Source organism: Thunnus albacares, chromosome 21 (genome assembly GCF_914725855.1).
Source record: "Thunnus albacares chromosome 21, fThuAlb1.1, whole genome shotgun sequence".
Classification (NCBI taxonomy): Eukaryota; Metazoa; Chordata; class Actinopteri; order Scombriformes; family Scombridae; genus Thunnus; species Thunnus albacares.
In genome coordinates, this window is record NC_058126.1 from 16,265,374 (window position 1) to 16,290,862 (window position 25,489).

General features: G+C 39.9%; 2 protein-coding genes across 2 annotated transcripts in view; one reads left to right on the forward strand and one right to left on the reverse strand.

Annotated features, from left to right (window-relative positions):
• pip4k2aa (phosphatidylinositol-5-phosphate 4-kinase, type II, alpha a) overlaps nt 1–15,756 on the reverse strand; it is a 30,818-nt gene extending 15,062 nt beyond the window's left edge. The window contains exons 1-3 of the mRNA XM_044339588.1: nt 14,689–15,756; nt 1,423–1,520; nt 1,207–1,303 (exon numbers count right to left, since the gene is read on the reverse strand). Of these exons, the coding sequence (XP_044195523.1) occupies nt 1,207–1,303; nt 1,423–1,520; nt 14,689–14,829 (336 nt within the window). The 5' untranslated portion in view covers nt 14,830–15,756. The remainder of the gene's footprint in view (nt 1–1,206; nt 1,304–1,422; nt 1,521–14,688) is intronic.
• A 1,263-nt stretch (nt 15,757–17,019) lies between these two features.
• On the forward strand, nt 17,020–25,419 carry armc3 (armadillo repeat containing 3). The gene is made up of 18 exons (XM_044340460.1): nt 17,020–17,125; nt 17,414–17,469; nt 17,570–17,687; nt 17,866–17,991; nt 18,217–18,285; nt 18,473–18,648; nt 18,832–19,026; nt 19,201–19,384; nt 19,536–19,688; nt 19,779–19,887; nt 20,685–20,934; nt 21,114–21,250; nt 21,656–21,824; nt 22,110–22,204; nt 23,747–23,830; nt 24,184–24,351; nt 24,679–24,841; nt 24,964–25,419. Exons 2-18 carry the CDS (start codon nt 17,422–17,424, stop codon nt 25,168–25,170), a joined length of 2,451 nt encoding a protein of 816 aa, XP_044196395.1. The 5' UTR covers nt 17,020–17,125; nt 17,414–17,421; the 3' UTR covers nt 25,171–25,419.
• The last annotated feature ends 70 nt before the right edge of the window (nt 25,420–25,489 follow it).

Consider the following 25,489-nt stretch of genomic DNA (forward strand, 5'->3'; position numbering starts at 1 on the left):
ATGCCTCATTCTCCAAGAATTCCTGATGTCCTCTGCCCTCACTTCCCTCTCCTCTCTTCAACTCTTAGCATCTTTTGCTTGTATTGCAAAGTGAGGACTACGCTTTGAGGCACATGTAACAACCGCTATGCAGCATTTTTTCTTGTGCTTAGACAGAAAATGAGTTGCAGTTTTGTATGCTGACGTTCCTAAAAAGCACGGACTACCGTATGAGGACAGTGAAGTGGTTTGTATCACAGGCTGAAAATGTTTAAGAGGCCCTTCGCCTGAGGCTGGCAGAGATGAAAAGCTTTCAAAGTGATATCCTAATGTTTTTGTTTGAATTAGTTAGTCATTTTCCCCAATATGCTTTTATCATAATGTGGGGAAAAAAGTTAATCTGTTTGCACTTCAGTTACCCTCCCAAAAACTTAATTCAATGCTGCTAGCATTCCTCATTAAAACTAACGGTTACTGCTGCATGTCATCAAAAGAGCAGGCTTGCAGCTGGTGGTACCAATTGGCTGTAATGAGGAATATTGTGTAATAATGTAATTAGAAATAATGCCAACAGGCTGGTTTAAGAGCAACGGCAAAAAGGAAATATGGACAAACCAATAAACCTTTTTGACCACAGTGTGACTTTTGCCTTATGAAGGAAAGTAGTTTAATGTTGAGAATATCACGACATTCCTTTGCACTGGCCAGTGTCTTAACACCCCCAACTGCCCACTAACTGCAGCCAGCCGAACCCTAATGTAAACATGTGAGAAGGACAGCTGCACTGAGCTGGGACACAATGACCTCCAAATACTGCCAACTCACTGCCTGCACTGGGAATGGGGATTTACTAGGAAAGAGTGGAAAATAAAGGAAGACAAGAAGTGGGCTGAAACAAAAGAGGGAAAGGAAAAAGTGCAATAGAGCAAAAGTTAAGTAGTTAAAAGTATGATCAAATGTGTTTTGGAATAGTTAGAAGTATTAATTTCCGTGTGCTTGAAGCACCAGATAGTTTAGTTTATGAGATGAGATTCTGATGCATTTAATGATAATGTATTGCCTGTAAAAATCAGGTGATTGTCTAGAGGGACTGGCACTCTCTTATGTGGCAACTCACACCAATCTAGTACTAAAAAGATGACAAAAGAAACTTGATATTTGACCCAGAAGTGTTAGTAATGCTGCCAGGCTTGTCTGTCACTTGTGAATGTAAGTTGCTTTTCATACCAAGAACTCCTGGTCATCGATACCAAATCTCTCTCTGAGGTTTCGAAACACGAGAGGGCAGTACTCCTTGAACTTGAAATGGCTGGGCATGTTCTCCCTGAAAACACAAGTGACATGGTTACTGAATGCAATAATTCAAAGAAGTATGAAAATACAATTACAGTGTCATGTTTGTCAAATATAATAATTAACTAATATACTCAAAAAAGACCGTACTTGTTGAAGAGGTGGTTGTCCACTTTAATCTTAGAATAGGCCTTGAAGTCGTCTGGCATGAGCATGATGGGGATCTGAACATGGCTTAACTCATTTATCTGGGAAGAAAAGAAAAACATAGGAAAGTAGGAGAGATAAGTGATGTATCTAGGACCACAAAGCAGTCCAAAACATGTCAGTTAGGCACCTAGAAGATTTTAAAAATACTTTAAAAGAAAAATACTGATCATTACTCCTGACAAACATGATGTTGTGATCAGTGAGATCAACACTGAAATGAATCCCTGCAAATGCAGTGGCAGAGCTTCAAGAGAAAAAAACAGCACATTTATTTCATTTGGTCAACACATTTGGACAAACATCTGACACGAGCCTGGTAGTGGAGCTGTGCATCCATTACTCAGCCATTACTCACTAATGTAGATGTTCAACCATGTGCTAGTTGTGTGCTTCACACCCCAACTCATGTAACCTTTTTCATGATGCAATATTATTCAACCCAATAAAGTTCATCTTTCTACAGACTAGTCTAAAGGTCAGCGCTCACATAACTTCACATGAATGCTCGTATGACTATATTCTTCCTCTGAAAGGACAACCAGTGTAACAGAACGCACACACATGTATATGCTTCTGGCACTGGTAAGAGTGACAACAGTTAGTGTACGTTCAACTGTTCACCACCCTGCTGCACAAAACCTACTCATATCATTAATGTCACATTTCTTAACCATCTGAGATAACTGAGTAAAATAAGGTGTTCCAAATTAAAGCAGCCTGATGACAAGTTACTAAGGCTAATTTATGATTCAGGCCAGAGTTCTGGTCTGCATCGTCCATCAATACCGGTACAGCATACCTGGCAATGTGAGCAGTTTACAGATTAGATTTTCAGGCTGATGTAGCATACAGGTTTTGAAGGACAGCTGTAGGGGAGAGGCAAGTAGAAATGTTGCCAGGACTGCAGAAGCTTCAAGGTGTTTTCGATGTATAAATAAAGACAAGATGGCGGCTTGCAGGTGAGAGAAGAGTATATGTGTGAAAGACAGAGATATATTGTGTCTATGTGTCTCAGAAAGAGAGTGAGAGAGAGATGCCAGAAACACATAACCACATGTGTGTAAAAGCAAGGTTATGTGTTGCTCTTGTTTTGAAAGATAATCTTAGCAATATCCTGCAGTCTGTGATGCTCGGCTATTTTCTAATCTTCTATAGTTTGACTGTGTTCACAAACCGTGATGAAATGTGATTTGAAAATCAGACGACTAAGCCTGACGTTAGATAAAAATAATAAAAAGGGAACACTCATCTTTTCAGTGCTCACATCTTACTCTCTCATGTTGTGGACTATCAGATGAATTAGACCATTAACGCGTAAATGACTTTTAATGATTTGTATTTACAGTCATGATATCTATGCAACAGAATGTAAAATTACAGAGCGCTTCGATAAACCTCGCACACTGAATAAACAGCGGCGGGACTTCAAACACATAAGGTACATTGCAGGAGTTTCCATTAGGAGCCCATCCTGCATCACATTGCTGTAATACATAGACCTGACATTTGTTATGACTCACGCACAGCTTGATGCACATATGATGTGTGTGTTTGTGTGTGTGTGTGTGTGTATGTGTATGCGCATTTGTTGTTGGCTGCAGGACAGGGTACTGGCAGGTTGCTTGAATCTATTAATAACCTGTCATTCCACCAAGCTCACTTGTAGTGTAGGTGTGCTGAATAAACTCAAATACACAAACTGTGATTGACTAAAACATTAATCATAAAGTGTGTAGGCGTGCTGCTCTACAGCACAATCCCAAATGCGCTTTAAGCTTTATACATTGCTCACAGCTAGGATTGTGCAGACAGACAAGAGGTGGTATCAAATCACAATTCCAGCAGCTGTCTTAGAAGAGGTGGCCAATACTTCTATCATTGGGGACTGACTATGATCCTGTAATGCTGCAGAAGTGTTACAGCAGATGGTGCAGAGAATGGCCTCAGCATGACTGACTGACCCATGAAAGCATTTGGCATACTTCAGATGGTCGTTAAGATGTGCGCTTTTTAGACAGTATGCCTTAAACACCTTCATGATATTAATGCTCATGATTTTGTTCTGGACTAATACTGATATATTGCATGGTTATGAAATTAATGTTGATATTTACAGCCATCTTATGCCAACCTACTGATTATAATAGGTTGGTCCACGAGGAGCACCTATTGGAGCCTACAGCCTCTCAACTTAGTATATTTCTGTGGCTCAAGTGCTACATTTAGCCTAGAGCTAGAGTTTTAACATTAAGGATTGCCCAATAGTCCATAAGACATCAACTTATGTGAGTTAACTGTTCAGTCAGAGATCTGGGCCTAGTTCCCCAAACAGCGTCAGATCTAAACTTTCTCCCAGTGGTTGATTTCATAATCTATGACTCTCCACTTCGCCACTGGCCCACACACACTCACATGATTGATTGTGACCAGATAGATATGATGTCAGTTTTACCCTCACTGTGGAGGTGACAGTGTCCTTGTGTTGAATTGCAGGTATACTGTTTGTTGGCAGCTTGCAAGTAAGGCAGATTGAAGTGGCTCATAAACAATTAAACTCAATACCAAAGACAGAGGCTGGCAGCAAGTGGCCAGTATATTGGCAGAAGTGGTTGGCTAAAATCTCCTATCAGACAAACTAAAGATATCCCAGAATCTCCTACTTTAAAGCTTATAAGTAGTAATGCTTACATGCACAGAGATGTTTCCATTCTGTTTGTAACGGTCACTGAAGGTAATGAGTCTGACAAAGAGGACTCTGACCTCCTCATGTGGTTTAATTTTTAGTAAATGTAAAACAATTCTTAATGCTGAACTCTGCAAAAGCTTGTCCAGTGATGTGCAAAGGTTCGACTTTGTACACTGTTTCGACTTTGCCTTTAACCAGCTCAGCAAACATGCATTAATTGAGTACAGTAGCATTTCAAGAACAGGGTTGTTTATTTTGGGTCTATGATGTCTTCTTACCATAGGTTAAGAGTTAAAATTCAAACTTAACATCTCTGCACTTAAAATATTCTCTAGGGTTATTTTAAGCTTCTACAGCAATAGAAGAGAAAAGAGAAGAAGCATGAGAACATTTTTCAGAATTAGTCTGCATAATTAACAAAAAATAAAATAACAGCAGGAGAAAACTTTGGAAGAAAAACCTTTGAGATAAAGACAAAAATATGGAAAAGAGAAGAAAGTGTGAAAAGAGGGCATTAGCAGAGCAAGCAGAGGATTCAAGACCACAGATGCCACATCCGACTATGTTTCAGTGCCCTGCTGTGACAGGCACCAACGTCACAGTGATGCTATAGCACAGATGCATCATGGGTACTCAGAGGGGAGATGTCGCCTAATCAATAAAGCTGTGTTTCACACAAGGGCAGAGACAATGCCCAATCCTACCAAGCACACATACACATCTGTGACAACACTAGTGTACTGAATGTTAAAGACCCTGTATAATTAAAATGTTTTAATCCTGTGTCCCTGTGTTAATTTATCTCATTATATGCCAAATATATATATATAAAAAATCAGTATCAAAGTATTTTCATATCAAAATCCCTGTCTTTTCTCTTCTTGTAAAACAGTTTCAAATGTTTTATGGCTCATCCTGCACTGAGGGGCGTTTAGAAAAGTTCATCCAATCAAATGTGACTTTGGATGAGTAGCTAGCCACACTGGTCGTACAAAACCGCACTTCACTGTTTGTGGGTTGTAGTAGCTAACAGAGCAATATGGATAGAGATAGGAAGAGATGTGTGTTTGGATATCTGTGGGTAAAAACCTTGTTTTCATTTCCAAAGCAATGTGGCAGAGGTCTAATTCATTCATCTCCCCATCTTCTTCCTCCTGATCTAACAACACGTGAGGGAGGTGTGTGTGGAGCCAACAGTCCTCTGTAGCTCCGTTTCTCTCTGCAGCACCATATCGCACTAAACTCTAAGCCCCGTCCACTTTTTTAGCGGTCCAATCGACTGTGAGGGATTTAATTTAAATCCCTCCTGTAACTGTACAAATATTCCATTTCACTGGGAAATATATCATACTACAGAAGCTAAAGGTGCTCTAAATTCCATTTCACTGGGACTTTAATGCAATACTGACACACATTCATGCTAAAATACAAATGAGGGGAAAATATTTGTTTGATCAAAAGTTATAATGGTTCCTTGGAGGAGGCCCAGAAAACTCAGTTTAAAACATATTCCAAACTTTCTATAGTTGTAGTGTCAAATGTTCCTGATCATAAAATTAAATTAATTTAATTTTCTATTCTATCTTGAGGGCACAGCATAGCTCTAATGTAGTTTTGTTTAATCGGTTTCCTCCAGCATATCTGCTCATCTCCCTGCAGCTATCAGACTTGCAGACAAATTTCACACCACAACTTCCTGTTTGTCTCCATGGTGATGAGGACTGGTTTTCCGGCCCAGAGTGAAGCAAGTGTGTGCTGTTGCTCCATTGGACAGGAAGCTGGTGAGGAGAGCGTGCTCTGTCAGCAACATGGCACTGCGTTATCTCTCTGAACAATGACAGATAGCTAGCCCTTAACTGATGACAGCCCACTAATAGTGTTGACAGCAGTGATCATAATTCCTTTCCCTTGGTGAAAAAAATTTGGATACATCAATACATGAATCAGGTAATTCTGTAAGTAAAGATATTAAAAAGGGAATGAGTGGAGAGAAACCTCTCCCAAAGCTAGAAATGAGAAAAGATGACTAAACAGACATGTCATCAGGATATGTAGCCTGGAGGGACACATTTTTACAAAGAACAGGAAAGATTAGGACAGCTATGACTTTTTTTTAATCTATTCTCATTTCTGATAATTCATTTACTGACTTGCAATCTACAGCTAGAATGTGTCTCCAAGGTAAAAAAGTCATTACAATAATGTGGCATTTTTGTTTCTTTTGGTCACAATATCAGCCAAGTTATATCATCATACGCATATGTATGGTGCTGTTTGTATGAATTTTGCCCATTGAAGGTCTGAGGACTGAAACATTGCTCATAAAGTGAGTACAATTGATGGACAGAGTGCAGATTTTTCCTTTCCAATTCTGTTGCTTTTCAATTCACCTTTCTTAGTAATACTTACATTGAGTCTAATCTAATATTTATATCTACAATATTTGATTTATTTTTAGCCATGCTAGCGACATGGGATGTCAATGTCAGTCTGCTGGTCAGTCAGTCCACTACTTTGATCCAGACTGAAACATCTACTACAACTGGATGAATTGCCATGACATTTGGTACAGATATTTATGGTGCCCACAGGATGACTGTGGTGATCCCTGACTTCTCCTCTAGTGCCATCATCAGATACTTCATAATACTTTTATTTATGACTAAATACTTTATTATTGATATTCCCATCAGCCTCAGCTGTACTTTGTTTTTATTGCTATTAAGAAATGTTAGATAGTTAGATTGTGACCATGGTTAACATTATATGTGCTTAACATAAGCCTGTTAGTATTGTCATTGTGAATATGTTAGCATGCTGACGTTAGCTTTTAGCTCAAGGCCTTGCTGTGCTAAAGTTTCTTTTTAATCTACTAATTTTTGCTCTTGTCCTCTACTCTTGCAAGTTTACCTTAAAGGTAGCAGGTGTCAGGAAGTAAGCAAAACAGGGCCAATACCAATTTTGGCCAGTAAGTTAGATAAAAAGATAAAGAGGAGAGCTGGGAAATAACTGTACCAGGTGACAGCTAGGGGGAGGGGGAGAGAAAACAGCAGCATTATACATTTTTCCATTTGACTCATCCTATAGCGTTCCTATTGTGTCAAGTAGTCAAGCTGTCAATTACATGTGAGAAATGAGACAGGTGTTCCAATGAAGAGACTCCTAGACAGTGTTGGGCACTTCCCCTAAGCCTATTTACAAGACATTACAGTGTAAGTGGCACTAATTAAAGTTCCATCAAGACTGACTGATCATGCAATTAAGCAATATGTAGAAGTGTAAATATACTAGGAGGGAGATACACACACACCAAAGCACTTAACATGATCAGTCTTGCACATTTTAGGAAATGGCTAACGAGAAACAAACCACCAGCCTTCATCAACTTGTCAGTATGTGTCTGGTATACTTGCTGTCCACAACATGTATGCATGCGTCTGAAGTTGCAGATGATATTCATACACCACAAAGATAATAATATATAGTACATACACACCCTGCGGGATGGAGATTTGCCCTTTAACTGTCAGATAGTCAGCATCAAAGGTCACATGCAGCTGTAGTAGATTGTACCGAGTGTGGACTTGACATTTCACTGAATACTTAACAAAGCTATTACATCATTACCTGACCTGTTATGAATCCCAGACCCATTAATCATATGGCAATTTAAACAATATCCACAAGAAGAATAACACAGCAAACCCCAAGAGACTACTGAAGCCCTTTTATGAGCTCCAAACACTGTACAACAACAGTATGTGGGTGTGCATATCATAGTTTCATTGGTTAGCCTGTATTAAGAACAAACACAAAATAAGGTAGGGAGAAAAAGAAGATAGGGAGGAGTAAATCTACCATTCTGAGTGAATATATGTATATATTTTTTTAAATAATAAATATTATATTGAAACCACCAAGGTAACAACTGTACAGTTACAGTTCAGATAATCTTGTAACTGAAGTAGCAGTATCTTAATGACTTTAACAACAGTTTTAACTGAAATTCTAAGAAACATGAATACATGTTCTCTTGAAACCACTCTCTATAACCTCAAATTGCAACTAAAAATTTGATGGTGACAATGGCTGTATGTGACCCAATTTTATGAATCACCTTTGACAACTTCAGTGTCAGGGGTTAGTGGTATTACTCCCTCTGCTCGTAACCACAGCCTTCAGGGGTCAGCCATAATGAGGACACACAGATGATAAAAATGGAGCAGTGGTAAAAGGAGTGATGCGTGCGTGCAAGCGTGTGTGAGTGAGAAACAGAGCCTTGTAAGAATGAAACTCACCACCTGAGGAAGACACCAGTAGTGCAATTAAAAGCTTAGAGTAGTCTTCCCTTGAATTGTGAATACCTGCTGTATTTACACCAGACACTAAGAGCTCATTCTCCTGTGTTGAAACACTAAATGACAAATGACTAAGGTAGAAATAATTATCATCAACAGGTATACACACAAACACACACACACACACACACACACATACATACACAGAGACAGCTCAGCATGTCTGTTGTGAAGTCAGTGCTACGAAAGGCCAGCTATTAAAGGATATAGTGGTTTAGACTGACTGAGCAACAAACAGGCTTATGGTATATGGCCTGTTCTGCTCAGTGAATCAAGCTGCTCAGCAACATGTCACATCGCATTTGGGCAAGGAGTGTGCAGTGGCATAGTGACCCTGTGGTGAAGGACACACACAAAAGCAGGCACGTGCATATACGTTTGCATGCACACAGAAGCAAACAGTAATCAAAATGTTGTGTTCGCAGAGTTTTGTAGACACGCACTGGAACAAAACCACAAGCTGCTTCCATAAGGTCCTCTATCTGTCACTGCCTCAGGGTGCCAGGATGTGAAGCTCCAGCTTTTCTGTTTTCCTCACCCATAACCATCACACATATTAGCTGTAGGTCACTCCTGCAGATATTTATAGTATCCTCCTTTTATGCTATCCACAGAACCAGACGCAGCTACTCTGAGTCAGGCGGAGAGACAGGATTCAGCAAAGAAAGGGAGAGAGAGAGAGAGAGAGAGAGAGAGAGAGAGAGAGAGAGAGAGAGAGAGATACAGGGAATGAAAGTGAGCCACATAGACAAGATGACACAAAAAGGCGCCCAGACAAAAATAGTGAATAAACCTGCAGGATGGGTAGAGTTTAATGGAGATGCAGAGAGAAAGGAGTGACACTTAAGGGGAAAAAGTAAATCCTAAGTAAGCCTAAAATGAAAAGGGAAGGAAAACCTTGGGTCACTTACGTAGCACTTTATAACAACAGAGTAAACTGTTACAAACATTTTTACTTTCCCAAGGTCTGTGATAAAATAATAAAAAGCAATGTGGGACATCGACTCAACACAATTATATTCTTTCCTTTAAAAAGACAAGCGCAGGTGACTTGCAACAGCAGGTTATGAGCCGCTGGCTATGATTACACAGTGGGTGCCTTAAACTGCGACAAAGCAGCTCTCCAGACAAAGACAAATCTACTCAAAACCAACACCAGAACTCATTCTAACACGTTTCTATTCCAACAGTGAACCCAGACATCTCAGGATTTACAAAAAGAGCTGACAGACAAGCCAGGACTATAGCCCCTTCTTACAAATTCATGAAATATGTGAAGGAGAGATGCATGGATTGGTCCGATACTGACTCAAATAGCTGGATCAGGTATCAGGGACAACGGGCCGAACTGGTATCAGATACCATTGTTTTAATAAATAGCAATTCAGTAAATATATATCTGTGTATTTATTTGTTACATTTTGTTTTACAAAATTAGGAAAGCAATGTTTAAGTCAAGCCTGATTTTGCCATACACATAAAAGACTGATCCCAGTCTCACACAGTGAGGCATACAGCTTATTAATGAAAACTGGTATCAGATGGGTACTCTGTATCGGCAAATTCCTAAAGCCCAGGTATCAGTATCGGTATCAGTATCAGCACTGAAAAAGTCGGATCAGTGCATCCCTAATATGAAAGTGAGGCAGTAAGTGAGACTGTGATCCATTTCCCGCTGCAGAAACAAAACACCTAACGCAAGGTGTTTGGCACCTTTAAACATTTTTAGAATTAGTTTGTCAAAGCTAACTGGGAAGATTGTGTCTTGACATAAGAGCCATTGTAATTTTCAGTATTTCTGACTATGCTGTAAGGACCTCAAATTCATGCCAATAAATCCTACAATAATAAGTGTTGTTCTTAAGCGAGTTAACAATACTAACATAAACATGGTTAGAAGAAGTAACTACAGCCTGTGAGTCAGTGTTCACAGAGATAGGCCATTAATTCATCCTTACAATGTTTTGTTTTGTTTGTTTTGTTTTTAGTGTTACATACTTTGAGGCCAAAACATGACAAGAGTGTTCATGTATTACAGAGCCAAGATTTAGGGCTTTTTTGTTTTTACATGTATTTGACTGCCGCTACATTCGTGAAGCATATACAGTATATTATAGGCTACAACTACTAACAAATTGGTCACCTTGTTGGCATATCCTACAGGCTATATTTATGCTTAGTCTCTATTCTGTTCATGTCAGCATGAGTGAAATGAGCAGAAGCAGGGTGTCCTGGCTGCATAGCTATGTAAGATGCATAATATGTCATCTCAATGTCCCTGGTTTGATTCAGGTTTGTGACCTTGAAACATGTCATCCTCCTCTCTCTTCCCACGTTGTCACTTACTTTTACCTATTTTCAGTTAAATGCATTACAGAAAGTAATCTTATGACCAAACAGCAGCTGTATGACTAATCTGTTTCAAACCTAGTCTCTCTATTTAGTTTGCATGTGTCAAAAATGCAATGAATTATGATTACCATAATTCACTACAATGCTTTCAGTGCTTGATGACATTTGTTTTTGCAAAATGATATTATGAGAAATGCCAGGTTTAAACACAAGCACAGTGCACCTCAGCACTCAAAAATATCTTCAAACAAAATTTTGCATTCTTGTCCACGTCTAATGTTCAGTGGGGTGTTTAGCATGACAGAATGGATATTTCTCTCACACAGGTATTGAGTTAAGCAGAAGGTTAGTTTCACAAGCATAGAATAAATAGGGGAAAGGCATACATTTACAGAATTCACACAGCCATATTTATGACTTGAGGCAGCTCAATCATAATTTGTAAACTCAGTGCAGCAGAAAATACTGACAAAACCAATTCTTTATTTGTAATGTCATGCAGACTTAAAACCTGGAGATGTTTTTGTAATGATGAGTTTGAAATTGACCTTGTAGAATCTTGTTTGTTTGAACTTTTACACTCACTAAGCTCCAAGGGTTACAACAGAGATTTCCACTGAAAAAACTTTTTAGCTTTGGCCTCAATCCATTTCTGTAAAACAATAAGCTGTGTAGCCTATTTAGAGTCCGAGCAATGCAAGTCAAATATCAAAGTATTAGGATTAAAGTAAAATTGGGGCTACTTGTCAAAGAGGGTTATTTTCAGCAAGCTGCCACATATCTTTTCCTCACATTGAAATTTCAAAACACATATCCCTGGCTTTTCTCAGCTATTACGCAAGAATAATTCTGATGACATACACTGAATTTCCTGGGCCATATAAACATTTCTCATCTTATTTATATGCTTCTTGGTAATCCAGTTATCCTTTTCACATGGCATGTTTCACTGGCCAAATGGAGAGGTAGTTTCTATGACTCATCTGTTTGGTCAACAGTAACTAACTGACCGGTCTCTGCAGTTTCAGTGGTTTCTTTCTTGTGCTCTCATAGCAATAACACTGTAAGAGTCTGGTTTTCAGGAAAAGCCAAAGTGTATGGGTTTGACAGATAGGCCACAGTGGATATGGGAGGTGGGGGGTTACATATTGCAGAATGTGAGTGTGCATGTGTTTGCATGTTGCTGCTGCAGTCTGGTTGCATTCTCAAGCCTCCCCCTCAGTTCATTCCTTCATAGTGTTGTGTTATCTGTGACCCCTTTACACCAGCTTTCAGGTTAAGATTCCTCTCCAAATTGCAACCTTCACATCCTCAGGTAGTAACTCAGAAGCTCAATCTGGTAACCCGGCATGGAAAGTCATTTTTATGTTGCCAACAGTATAAGAAACAGAGTACCTTATCAAGTGATGAGAAAAGCAGCAGTGGAGGTAGCCTAAGGCATAAAAAGGAAATGTGCTGGCGGCAGCCCTGTTCTGTGTTATGAAAGCCAAGTGAACAGTTTGAACATGTATTCTCCAAACTTGTGTAGGTCTTTATGCTTGAGAGACAGCGGCACATTACACAGTTCTACGGCATCTGAATGAAACTGAGAAGTTTATGATATGAGCCTAAATTATTCATTCACTCTACTGGACAGACAGATGATCTAAATGATTCCAATCCAAAAATAAAACGCTGTCAGATTCTCAACAGAGAGTATATAACTGCAGTATATAACTATACTATTATAGGGAAGTATACTGTGTGCTTGCTCGGATGACAGTCTTGTTTATATATGTCTTAAGTTATATTGATAACAAAATCTGTTAGTAAACAGACAATGTATCTACATTCATTTTTCTCAGGCATTTCAAGTGACATTCAAAAAGGTGAATGATTAATTAGTAAAGCATAGTTACATGGAAGTAAACCTCTTGTGCACCTTCTTTAGCCCATCAGGCCTAACACCACAAACAGGTGACTGTAACCCATCTACGGACTACAGCTTAAATACAGAATAACAGCTTTGGATCTTTAGCTGTCTTGGCCTCACATACATCAGGCTATCTAGACGCCACATAATCCACACTAAACTGCCACCCTTAACACCAGGCCAAAAATCAAATGCTACTGTCTAAATTGAGAGAGATAACATGTTTTGTAATGACCCTATCATCATTGTGCCCTCAGTGCTGTGCGTTTGTCACGCAGATACCAGCAAAAATCTCAGGATTCTTCAAACCAATACGCAGATATTGCATTAGATAGTTGCAACACTGTTAAAATAAAAAATAAAAAAAGAGCTGTGGATATGAGTATAACAGTATGAGTTTTCAAAGCAGCATGATAAAACAAACACAGCTCAAGTAAGGTCAAATCATCTGAGCACAAATTGCTGGTGCAATTGAACTGCTATATACTGCCAAAAAACTGCAATCTTGTTTAATACGTCAAAGGAAACACTCTTTGACATAATGAGAAGATATGTCAAACTGCATCAACAAAGAGAAGCAGTGGTCAAAAATTGAAACGGACCAAAAAGAATGCCAGACATAATACATAGGAAGTTGGAAACATCATAAATTGGCATACAGTCTTCATGTGAACCACTTTTGTGATGTTTACAGTGGCCTTTTGGTTATAAAGTTTCACAAAGTGTTTTTTCTATGTCAATGCCCTGTACTTACCAATAATTAGGCTCTTGTAGAGAAATGCCCTAATGGTTTTTCCTACTGAGATGAGGAATTCTGAATTAATTTGCTAAAGCAGCCAATGTTGGCTCCACTTTTTTGTGCTACTTTTTCATCACTACCACATACAAAAAAAACCCAGCAGGACAACCTGAATAAAGAGCAAGAGACTAGAGAAGCACTCTGCATCAAAAGGCCAAAATATGTTTGTTTTTTATATAAACTGTACTATCTTCCTCATTGACACTGTTCGCTGCCACATGGTAATAATTTCTTACTGGATGAATAAGTATAATGAATTAGAGTGCTGCTGCTCACTTACTGCTCGGCTCTCTTGTTTACATTTTGGAAAGCAGTTCTCCTAAATCTAAAACACCAGATAAAAACGTTCAGTAAACAGGCAGGCTTTAGTGCAATAACCATGTTGTGTTTATAAGAAACAAGCTGAGTAAAGGATGAAGGAGAGGCAATTCATATAAAGATTGGAAGAATGAAGGAACTGAAAGAAATGTGGATTATATGCATAAGTCTGCTGACTGAGCACCATCTCTCTGTGTGTTATAATAATGTGTGTAAAACATTAGTAAAGGGTTTAAAACTTGGGATTTGGTGCCAGAAATATTTGTATGTTCTCTGCTGGCCAAGTTTGCTTTCTCTCCAACATATGAGTGTTGACCCAGTGCAAATATTCAGCAAAGGAAGAGAAAGAGAGAGCGGAGAGCAGAGATAAGCTGTCTTGCATGGGAAGATCTGCTCTCTCATGACATAGAGCCCTAGGAGCTTATCCTACATGTGCATAACAGGAAGCCAAAGAGGGGTTAGCTGCTCAAAACACACACTAAACACACACATACACACACGGTTACTTTAGTGCATACATGAAATCCATGCAATAGTAATATCATGTAAATTGTTACTGTACAAACTAAGCTCACTAAAGCACATACAGCTAATGATTTGTTGTTGGACACCAGCACACTTGCAGCCTGTAACACATTCACGTTGACAGCACTATAGCCGACCGCTGCACAACTGTCATCTCGGTTTTTGTCAATCAACTGCAATAACACACAGGTTGATATCTGACAGCAAGTCAGGCTTAATGTGTCACATCATAAGGACATTAGACGGTCTGACTCACCGAATGGTTGACTCCCCACATAACCACGCTGAGCAGAGGGTCGCTGGCACGGAAGAGCTTCACTTTCTGAGCAACGAAGTGTTTTTTCTTGGTCTTCGTTTTGCTCGCAATAGATGCGGCAATACTGCTCGCTGAAGCCATCTTTAAGTAAACTGGGTGGTTATTGCAGTCTGTGCGATAATCTTGACAAGAGTGTTTTCCCTTGAAGCTGGCACAATGGCCACAAGCTCACGACTCAGTTGACACCAATACTATTCATTTAGCCAGCTTGCAAGTCAAAGTGCCCCTATTATTATTTTCTTCATCCAACGTCCCACACAGCTTGACTGACGCGATGGCCCTCCCTCGACAATGACAAATATAAGGAAAATACGATGTGTTTAAAGCTAATACTGCTGCTCTCCTTCGCCTAACAGTCCGCCACTTCCCTCAGCCCACATCATAAGCCACCTCTCTTCCTTCCTTGACTCGTCTGGAGCTCCCCTGCGATGTGAAGTCTCACTGAGCTGGCGTTAGCATACCGTTAGCTAAAGAGCCAGCTTGCTAGCTAGCAAGCAAACATCAACGATATCTTTTCTTTTGTAAAAAATAAAAATAGTAGTAATAGTAAACGCAGTAAAACAGCAAAAGTGGGAAACAACGCGACGAATGAAAACCAAAATGTCACACAGCTTCTCACAACTAATTATTAAAATGACACATTAGTGGTGCTGAATGGCTAACTAACCGCTCGACTACCAGCTAACGCCAGTCCGACCTTCGCAGCTAACTGACGGCACAAAGCAGCGCCGGGCTCCGGTCACCTGCTAGCCACTGTTAGCTTGCGAGCTAACTGACTGTTAACACCAGCGAGCGGCTCAGCCTTCCTCCTACGCGTCTGTGGTCAGTCCCTGGAGATAACAGGGGTGTATCCTGTCATGTTGTTGTCCCGTTTGAAACGCCGAGGAGCAGATATTTGGACGTGGGATGAACGGGTGATCAAATCCGTGTGCGGTATGGAGGTTCATGTCAACTGACAGCTCGACGGAGGGGAGGTGACAGCCAGCCTGCGCTTTGCAGTGTCTGCTCCGCTGATTCGCTGCAACCCCCCTCTTCCCCCCTCCCTCCCTCTATGCTCCTCTTCAGTGCATATATCAGCCTGTTTTTGCAGATTTGATTTTGTAGATTTCAATGTCATATATATAATTAAAAGCTTGTGAATGAAAGAGAAACCCAATTTGATTGTGTGTATGTAGAATTATTTTAATTTTACTTTTTAATGAATCAAATTAATTTTGCTTGCTGACATTTCAAACCCTGAAAGAGGGTTTTAAACAGTATAGAGACTTATTTCAACAACTTCAAAACTAGAGAATCGCTAAATATCATATTTTACATTTCCCTTAATTTTTCACTTAACCTTCGAATCGGAAGCCAACTTAAGCGTCATGCAGCAGCGTGATGATGTTCCGCACACCATCAGAGGTATAATGTCTTTAGAGGTCATTTGGTTTTCTGCTGCATACAGTGCTGTTTCCACTGGCACATTGCTGTGTCAGTGACTCTCTAAGAGCAGGAGATGCTGATGCTTTAGAGCTCATTTGTTTTATGATTCACTCTTCACAGCAGCAGTTACCTCAATACTACCCCTATACACACCGAACACACACACACACACACACACACACACACACACACACACACACACACACAGAGAGAGAGAGAGAGAGAGAGAGAGAGAGAGAGAGAGAGAGAGAGAGAGAGAGAGAGATCACTTTAGAGGACATTACAATGTCTTACATTCATTTCCTGAAGACTTATCCTAACCTATAACCACCACATGTTTAACCCTAAACTAACATTAACTTTGAACCAAGTCTTCACCCTAAAATTAATAAGTGGACTTGCTTTTTGTCCCCATAAGGGAGGCGAGTCCCCACAACATGACTGTGTAAACAGATTGACGTCCCTACAGCATGAGGAATACTTGAGACCACACACACATTGTGGTTTTGTTGTCTTTTGCACAGTCATTTAACAGTTCACGGTACATTTTACTATACACTTGCACCGTGGTGGTGTGCATGTGACGAATACATATTCTTGAATTAACTTTGTTTCAAGTCCTGACTACATTTAGGCTACATCAATCTTGCCCCCCCCCCCCCCCCCCCCCCCCCCAAAAAAAAAATGCATAGCAGCAGTATTGACTTCTTTGTCTAACCCACAATTTAAAGCCAATAATGTCTGATATTGGTTAATTCAATATATTGTAGTTAGCTAACAGGTCAATAACATGGATGTATTATAAGAATTATAATAATATACACATGGTTAAAAGAAGTACATGTTCAACCCCTCCCCATTTAGCCCAACGTGGCACCCGTTGCCTAGCAACGCAATGTCAACCTCCTTTTCCAAAACACCAAACTCACAGTCTGGTTCCTGTGGCTGACAGGTAGCTATGCCCTAATTATGAGTCTTAAACGTGTTCATTATTAGTGTAAAATATCAGTGAGTCAACAGGAGGATTTAAGATGGTTATCTGTAGGTTACGTAAACGTCATTTGTAAACACAGCTAGCTTAACTACCTGCCTCGCCAAACTTAGCTGGTTTAGCTTTGTAGTTATAAGCTCTGTTTATGACTAAGTTTATAAAGCTAGAAACATTGAGCAGCTTTTTAACGTCTATCTGCGATCAATAAACGCTGTTTAGACAGTTTGATAAAATGCAGTTTCTCATCAGGCTACAGAATGGGAAAGAAAGTGAAGAAAGAGAGCGAAACTCCATGCAAGGAGACGGTGAGAGTCATGTAATAAGAGCATTATCATCTACTGTAACACTGTCGTAAAGCGTTGCTAACGTTCAGCGTTTTACATCTCTGTCTCCTCACACTCTCAGTTTGACCCACTGCCTGTTGAAGGTAAAACCCCAGCAACAGTAGTACTTCTGCTGAGCTCTCCAGAGGAGGACATTCTCATCAAAGCTTGTGAAGCGATCCACACATTTGCAGAGAAAGGTACAGTATGCAACCCTCCACTAAGCCTTCAAATGTTCACAAAATTTCTACTTGTCCATTTGTCACATCTTACTTCCTATGTAAAAGTCCTTACACTGCAGTAATAACTGCCTACAGGCACTCTTTTCTGTCTGACACTATGCTGAATTTACTGCTCCTTGTCTCCCCCTGTTGTTAGGAGATGAGAACAAGGTTTCTCTGCTGGGACTTGGGGCATTGGAGCCTCTCTGTCAGCTCATCACTCACAGCAATAAGCTGGTCAGACGCAACGCCTTCATGGCCCTGGGCATCATGGCCACCAACAGTATGCCAAACAAACATACGTCATCAATGCATTGGTTTATTATACGACTTAGGTGACCGACCGGCTTGTTGACAGACCAATGCCTGATTGTCTATCTGCTTGTCAGGCAGTTCACTATGTTAAATGACTTGCTGACTTGCTGCACAATTCACAGTTAGTGACTGGCTGATGGGTTGGCTCGCTGAAATACTGAGTGGTTAACTTTGTCTCTGTTTTTATTAAAAGGTGATGTAAAGACTGCCCTGAAGAAGATAGACGTCATTCCATCAATCATTGACAAACTGTCACTTGAAGGTTAGTAATTTTGTTCGCAAGATGAATAGACTCTCAGAAGTAGTTGTTTACTGTATATTAGCTGCGATAAAACAAAGAACATAAAAGATGCCATTCCTTTTTCCAAGGCACTCTGAAAATACAGTATGTGTTACATGCAATCGTGATAGATCACCTGTCTTAAATGTTATTTTCTCTCCTATTAAAGAAGATATAGTTGTCCATGAGTTTGCGACACTGTGCTTGGCCTCTCTGTCAGTGGATTTCGTCTGTAAGGTCAAGATCTTTGACAACAAAGGCCTGCCACCTCTAATCCAGCTGCTTTCCAGTCCAGACCCAGATGTTGAGAAGAACTCACTAGAGACCATCTTCTACCTGGTTCAGGTGACTCAGAGTTGTCAGCCTAAAGGCGGTTACAAGGCTATACACTTAATAGGCTTTTCAGTCTGTATCTCAAAATATATTACTGTGTTTTTTGTAACATATAGTCTTTGGATGGTTGAAACTTAAATGTTTTCAAAATCCATGTTATCCTCTTGTTTCCTCTGTTGTACTGTGTGTATGAAGGACTACCAAAGTCGCCTGGCAGTGCATGAGTTGGGTGGGATCCCTCCAATTCTGGAACTGTTGAAGTCGGACTTTCTCGTCATTCAGCATTTGGCTTTAAAGACACTGCAGAATATCACCACTGATAAAGATACACGCAACACGTTCAGGGAAGAGCAGGGATTTGAGAAACTCATGGATATCCTCAATAACAAGGTGGCTATGTGTGTGAGAGAACACATGCTCATGTATATCTTCATCTTCCCTTTAGTGTTATTAAGAATGAGAAGAAAAATATGGGGAAGGTTTTTAAAGTAGCATTTGTTCTCAAATTCTAATGCCTTTTCTATCCAATTCAAGTTCTGCAATCTATATTTCTGTTTCAAACAGGACTTCACTGACCTTCATGCTGAGGCCTTACAGGTAGTTGCTAACTGTCTGATTGACAGTGAGAGTTTCCAGCTGATCCACAAGGGTGGAGGACTGACTAGATTGATGGAGTTTGTTCTCACTCCCACTGCTCCTGAAATCCAATCCAACACTGTTAAATGCATCGCCAGAGTTGCTAAGAGCTGTAAGCACAGAAAAAAAACAAGCGATAATTGCATCGTAACTATCAAACTATAGGTTTGTAAAGGAATATATGACACTTTAATCATAGCTGTATGTGTTTTCTGTCTATGTTATGTGTGTGTTTGTATATGCATGTCTGCCTGTGTGTGTAGCCGAGAATCGCAAACTGCTCCATGAGCAGGATGTCGAGAAGGTTCTTGTAGAGCTTCTGTCTGTGCCGAACGACAGCGTGAAAACAGCTACCTGCCAGGCTGTGGCCGCCATGAGCTTCCTCCTTGCCAGCAAAGACAGCTTCAGAGAGCTGGGTACCATCCATACGCATTCACACAACAACCATAACAGCAATACACTTGCCACTATGAAGTGTGAATGAGCTGGATTTCTGTGTGTTTCAGGTGGTATCCCTGCAGTGGTACAGGCGCTGAGCAGTGAGAGTTTGGCGTTGAGAGAGGCAGCATCCCAGGCCCTCTCTAACCTCACACACAGCAACAAGCTCAACGCCTTGTGAGTGACAGATAACCTGACAATCCACCTGACTTCCTACCTCCCTCTGAGTGCATTTATATCCACTCCAATATCCTGTTACTCTTGGAAAATGATACTTAACATACTCATATATGTTTGTTTTCACAGTGTACATACGTCCTGCTTTTATGAGGGCATAACACTATGTTTCTTGCCTTTATTTGTGTGGATAATATTACTGATGATATTAAGAAGCACATCCTTTTCATTGAAATAGTGTGTGCATGTTAGCATGTATAATAAATGTAACAATTTCTGGGCCCTTAGAGTGTGTGTGCAACAGAGTATTTATAATATAAATAACTTTTTGCTGAACATGTAAAACATTAAGTGATACATCTGCAGTCTGTAAAAGCGAGGCTTGGGCGAGGGTGGTATTTTAGAATTGAGTAGTAAGCCTTCCTCTCCACTATTTCATATAAGATTTAATGTTTCTTCTGTCTCCTTGTGGTTCTCCCTCACTGAATATTTATTTCCTCTCAGTTCTCCCTCTTTCTGTTCTATCTTCAACTTTTTTATTCCCCAGACAAATCTTCCCTGCACCCATCACCTCTCACTTCCTGGCTTCATATTTCAATATTACTGTTTCCTTCAGTTTTGGGACACTACTCTGCCTCCCATGCGTTATTTCTTCACTAACCTTACTTTTAATCTTTGTTTTTTCTTAAACTTACATGTCATACACACATTACATAGTATGCCATATGCGCATGTGGCTTTGTGATGCTGTGGTCAGTTTTTATACCAGTGTTAACCATTTCTGTGGTATCTTCCAGTGAAGTATATGAGGCTGGAGGTCATGAGTTCCTTGTTCAGCAGCTCCAGGACAGCAGCTCCAGGACGGTGGCCAATGCTGCTGCCACACTTGGTAACATGGCAGGACAGGAAGTTATCCGCTGCAGCATCTTGTCATATGGAGCCATACGGGCGCTGGTTGAGCCTTTAAAATCCACAGATACACAGGTCCTGGTCAACGCCACACTGTGCCTGGCTGTGCTAGTGTGTGATGTGGATGCTAAGACAGAGGTTGGTGTGTGTCTTGTTCTCATGTTTTTGAATGATGCATGTTTTACATAAAATAAATAGCAGTTCATACAGCCCACAACAAAATCTATTTAAAAAGATTAAAAATAATGCTCATTATAAACAATAGTTTTTTATATGATTTCTACGAGTCCCTAATATTCACTCTCTGTCCGACATAGCTACAAAGTGCTGGAGGTCTTTACCCGCTGGTCAATTTGCTGCGCTCCTATCATAAGGAGGTGTTGCGCAACACATGCTTGGCAATCAATGTCTGTGCCAGTGATGAGCCCAATGCTGTGGAGATGTGCAAATATGGGTAAGACACTGAAATGACAGACAAAAATGACACAATGTCCCAGTAAAGCTAAATTGAACCATTTTCTTCTGCAATGACATGGTAAAAGCTGAATAATACTTCATTCCTCAGACTACATTGTTTCTACACATTTTCAAAATAAAATAATTTGTACAAAATTTTAATGATTTATTACTGATGAATCATGAAAATGCAGAACATAAGGAGCAAAGTAGAAATGTAGAGCATTGGAGCCAACACAAAGTAATGTCTTAAGTAGCCAGTAGATGGCAGTATAGGACAGTATTATGTGTGGCTTAATGAGAACGTATGGGTTATTTTGCTGATATGTGCACATGCATGCTTTATCATTGATGTCTGAATATTTGTATATGCTAGTATTCCTGTTGTGTTTGTGTGTCTCAGAGCCCTGGAAATGCTTCAGGAAATCAACCAGTCTGTGAATCGTAGGAGCAGGTTCAGTGAGCTGGCCATGATCAGTCTGCTTAACTCCAACCTGTCTCTGAAATACAGCCTGACAGGTTGTTTGGCCTCCACCGACATTATTACTGATTGCTTCTATGACACCGGGAAGGTGTGTGTACAGTATGTGTGTACTCTATTGACGTTTATGTGCAAAAGAAAGGAACATAAGCTAAATTTAGAAAAGAAAAAAAAGTCAAACATTCAGATGTGCTCATAATTTATTATTTCGGAACCTTAACTTGCTGTTATTATCTTTTTCACTAATGTGATCTTGACAACAGTTTTCTCCGTTTTGTCTGTTTTTCATGAAAAAGATAACACAGCAGGATAACATTTGATTTTTGGCATAATAGTGCCCTCGCTCTCACTTTTTCTCTGTGTCTCTCTTCCGTAGGCTTGTTCAGGTCAGAGGGTTTTGACTTTAGAGGAGCTGTCCAAGCAGATGGTCAACCGACACCGGCCCATCATTGTTGTCAACACAGCAACAGAGTATGAGTCCAAAATAACAATAGAAGTTCTGATTTTACACACTGACCAACATTTTTGTCACATTTTTTGTTATAAAAAGACATTAAGTTCTGAAAAACTGGAAAAAAAACATTGATTGTTATTTGTACACATCATATTCTAGCTCAGTAAAAATGAACGGACAACAGTGTGGAATTCTGAAAGTATATGCAGGAACTCCCTGAACTATGACAACTAACTGGGTTTATGCAAGCAGGTTCAGACTATTGGCTGAACCTGACAAGATTCCTACACTACCAGTCACATCATGTAGTTAGATAGTGCAGTTTATTGTGGCTGGTAGATTACTATCACCCTCCCCTTGTCTGCTCCAATCCAGTGCTCCACTTTTCTTCCTTTTTCTTCTCTTTTTTTCTCCTCTCTCTTGTTGCTTTCAGTATGCCTCACTAGTGTGGCCTCATCGGGTAAACGATCCCATTTTTTTAAGATGGCAACAAACTCAGAGTAAAAGAGTCTTTGTGTATAGACTAATGGACTTCTGAACTTCCACATGCAACCACACGCACGCACAAGCAAGTGCACATACATATCCATGAGTGTGCAGATACAGATGCCTGCACACAATACACATCCACACTGACTGAGACACAAATACAAACATATACACACTATATGTATTAAAGGCTGTGCATACACACACACACACAAGCACGCAGTCACGCTCCCACAAGCTTTCAGCATTGTGATATATTAACGTTCCCAAAGAGGGCCCTCAGGGTACCTCAGGTCCACCTCATTTCCAACATGCCCCCCCCCTCCCTCCGTCAGCATGCATACACTCACACAACATCTCCAGCATTCTTAAGCAGTCTGTTACATAATCCGATGAATCAAAATGCTTCTTTTGGAATGAATTCAGCATTTTTATTTCTTCTACCTCCTGAGCAAATGCAGAGCCTAACATGTCTTAATTACTTTTATACGTCAGTCTGTGTGCAGGATATCTCAAAAACTTAAGAATGAGGTAGACTGGTAAACCATGGTAGTGAAGTGGCTCTAGAAGTTCTGCAATTAGACAATTACAAGTTTTTGGTCATGATTGTTTTTAACAGAGAAAGAAATGGCAGATAACAATATATTATTACCCTGTTTGCCTATGTGTGTATCTGTGCTGTGCTCTCTTGGATGCTGGCAAACAAAGAAAAATAGAATAGCTCTGACACACAAGCATACAAATTCCAATGTACATACTATGCATGCAAGTACAGACACAGCACACACAGACAATACACAAAAAAACACATACTGAGGTCTCAAGAAAACTATTGTGGGATATATTTATATATATATATATATATATATATATATATATATATATATATATATATATATATATATATATATATATATATACTGATACATCCATACAAGCAAGCTTAATTACACCTGAATATTATACACACACTACAACAACTGAAAACATACTAAAAGAACAGTGAAAAATAGAATAACAGTGCTGTGTTCAGTTATATAAACCATTTTATTCTTGTCCTCCTGTGGCAGCGAGACAGTGGATGTGCCAGAAGACAGTCAGAGCAACACATCAGAAACAGACACCAACAGCAAGGCAGACCGCAGGACACCAAGGTGTGTGTGTCAGTGTATGTCTCGGGGTGGAGGAGCCTTCTGTATTATCCTACTTACAGTGCCATGCTTTTTTTTTTGCCATTGAAAAATTGGTTGGTATTTCAAAATGTAGGATTCTTGGGAAATAAATTGAATAAATTATGGCCTAGTTTATTTTTAGATCTGCGCAATTTATACACAGTTTTAAACAGAAAAAGACACTATATTGCATGTTGAAATGTACAGGCTCTTAAAACTGTCACATATAAGTATTGAATTTGAAGTCTAGGAATCAGTATTGTAAAATTACCATTGATACTCTTCCCTATTTTCAAGACAGGAACTTCTTTTTAATTTACTGTCTCTCTGCACAGGAGGAGGAAGGAGGATGACAAACAGAAAGATGAGGCTCTGCCAGAGTCTCCTACAGAGAAACCATGGAAAATGATGAATGACGTCTCATTGCAGGATCTAGTTAAAGAGGCCAAAGAATCCATCCTTCCTCTGAATGATGAATGGGAGCAGTATGCCGCCTTGGCCAGGTGACTGATTAATGGCATCAGCACGTAACCAACATGCAGAGATGTCACCGGGAAGAGAGTAGAAAATCGTTCATACCATGTTGCATAACTAGCAGTCCTTTCTTGTAAGAAAAAAAAACTTAAAATCATGGAAACAAAATGAAACTGTATATGCTCATCAACTCTTGAAGTGTTAGTAAGGATGGCACAAAACAGCGTTATATAGATTTACAGCTCAGCCTACAACAAACTTGATGTAACCACTGTGAGACTTTGGGATACAAAACAAACAGTTTATGAAGGTTCCTGCAATGTAATTTGTTTTCTGTGCATGTCTTTGGGTGTCAGGCTGGTAAGCAAAGCCATGGGCGGAGCAGTGGAGATGGAAAAGTTACATGAATTCCCATGGGAGCTGCACCTCAGCGAGCTCAAGTTTGAGCTTCAGTCTAATGTTGTTCCTATTGGCATGATCGGCAAGGGGATCTACTGTCACAGGGCACTTCTCTTCAAGGTACCATCAATTAACTACCACTCAACATGGTCATGTGCCAATCTCTTACTTCTTCAACTTGATCTGTTTTCTCATCCTAATCATACCCTCACCTGTATCCTCTCCTCTCTCTACTTCTGCAGTGTCTAGCTGATTGCATTGGAATGAGCTGTACTCTTGTCAGGGGTGAGTACAACAGGGCTTGGAACGAGATACTCCTCTTCAAAGAGAATCCCTCTAGCAATGGGCACTCATCACAGCCGAGCCGCTTCATAGTAGACCTCATGCACCAGCCTGGAAGCCTGCTGAAAGCCAATACCCCTGCTGCTGTGCAGTACCAAACTATATAGACCAACACAGTAGTTATAGATAGTAAATAAGTAATAGTAAATAATAGTAACGCTGTGACCAGACTTTCTACTTACATTGTAGAGAATCTATTTGTATTGTATGCATATTTTCTGTATGGCAGACCCTGAAACCACACTATAAAGTATGATTAAAGCTGTTAGTTAAATGTTATGGTCCAAAAGGAAAATGTTGTTCATGTGTGAATAAGGCTTCTATAATAAACACATGATTTAACCTTGGTTATTCCATAGAGGCTTCACAATATGTTGTAACTACAGAACCAAGTCAGAAGTCAGATGCGACACAAACCCTGTTTAC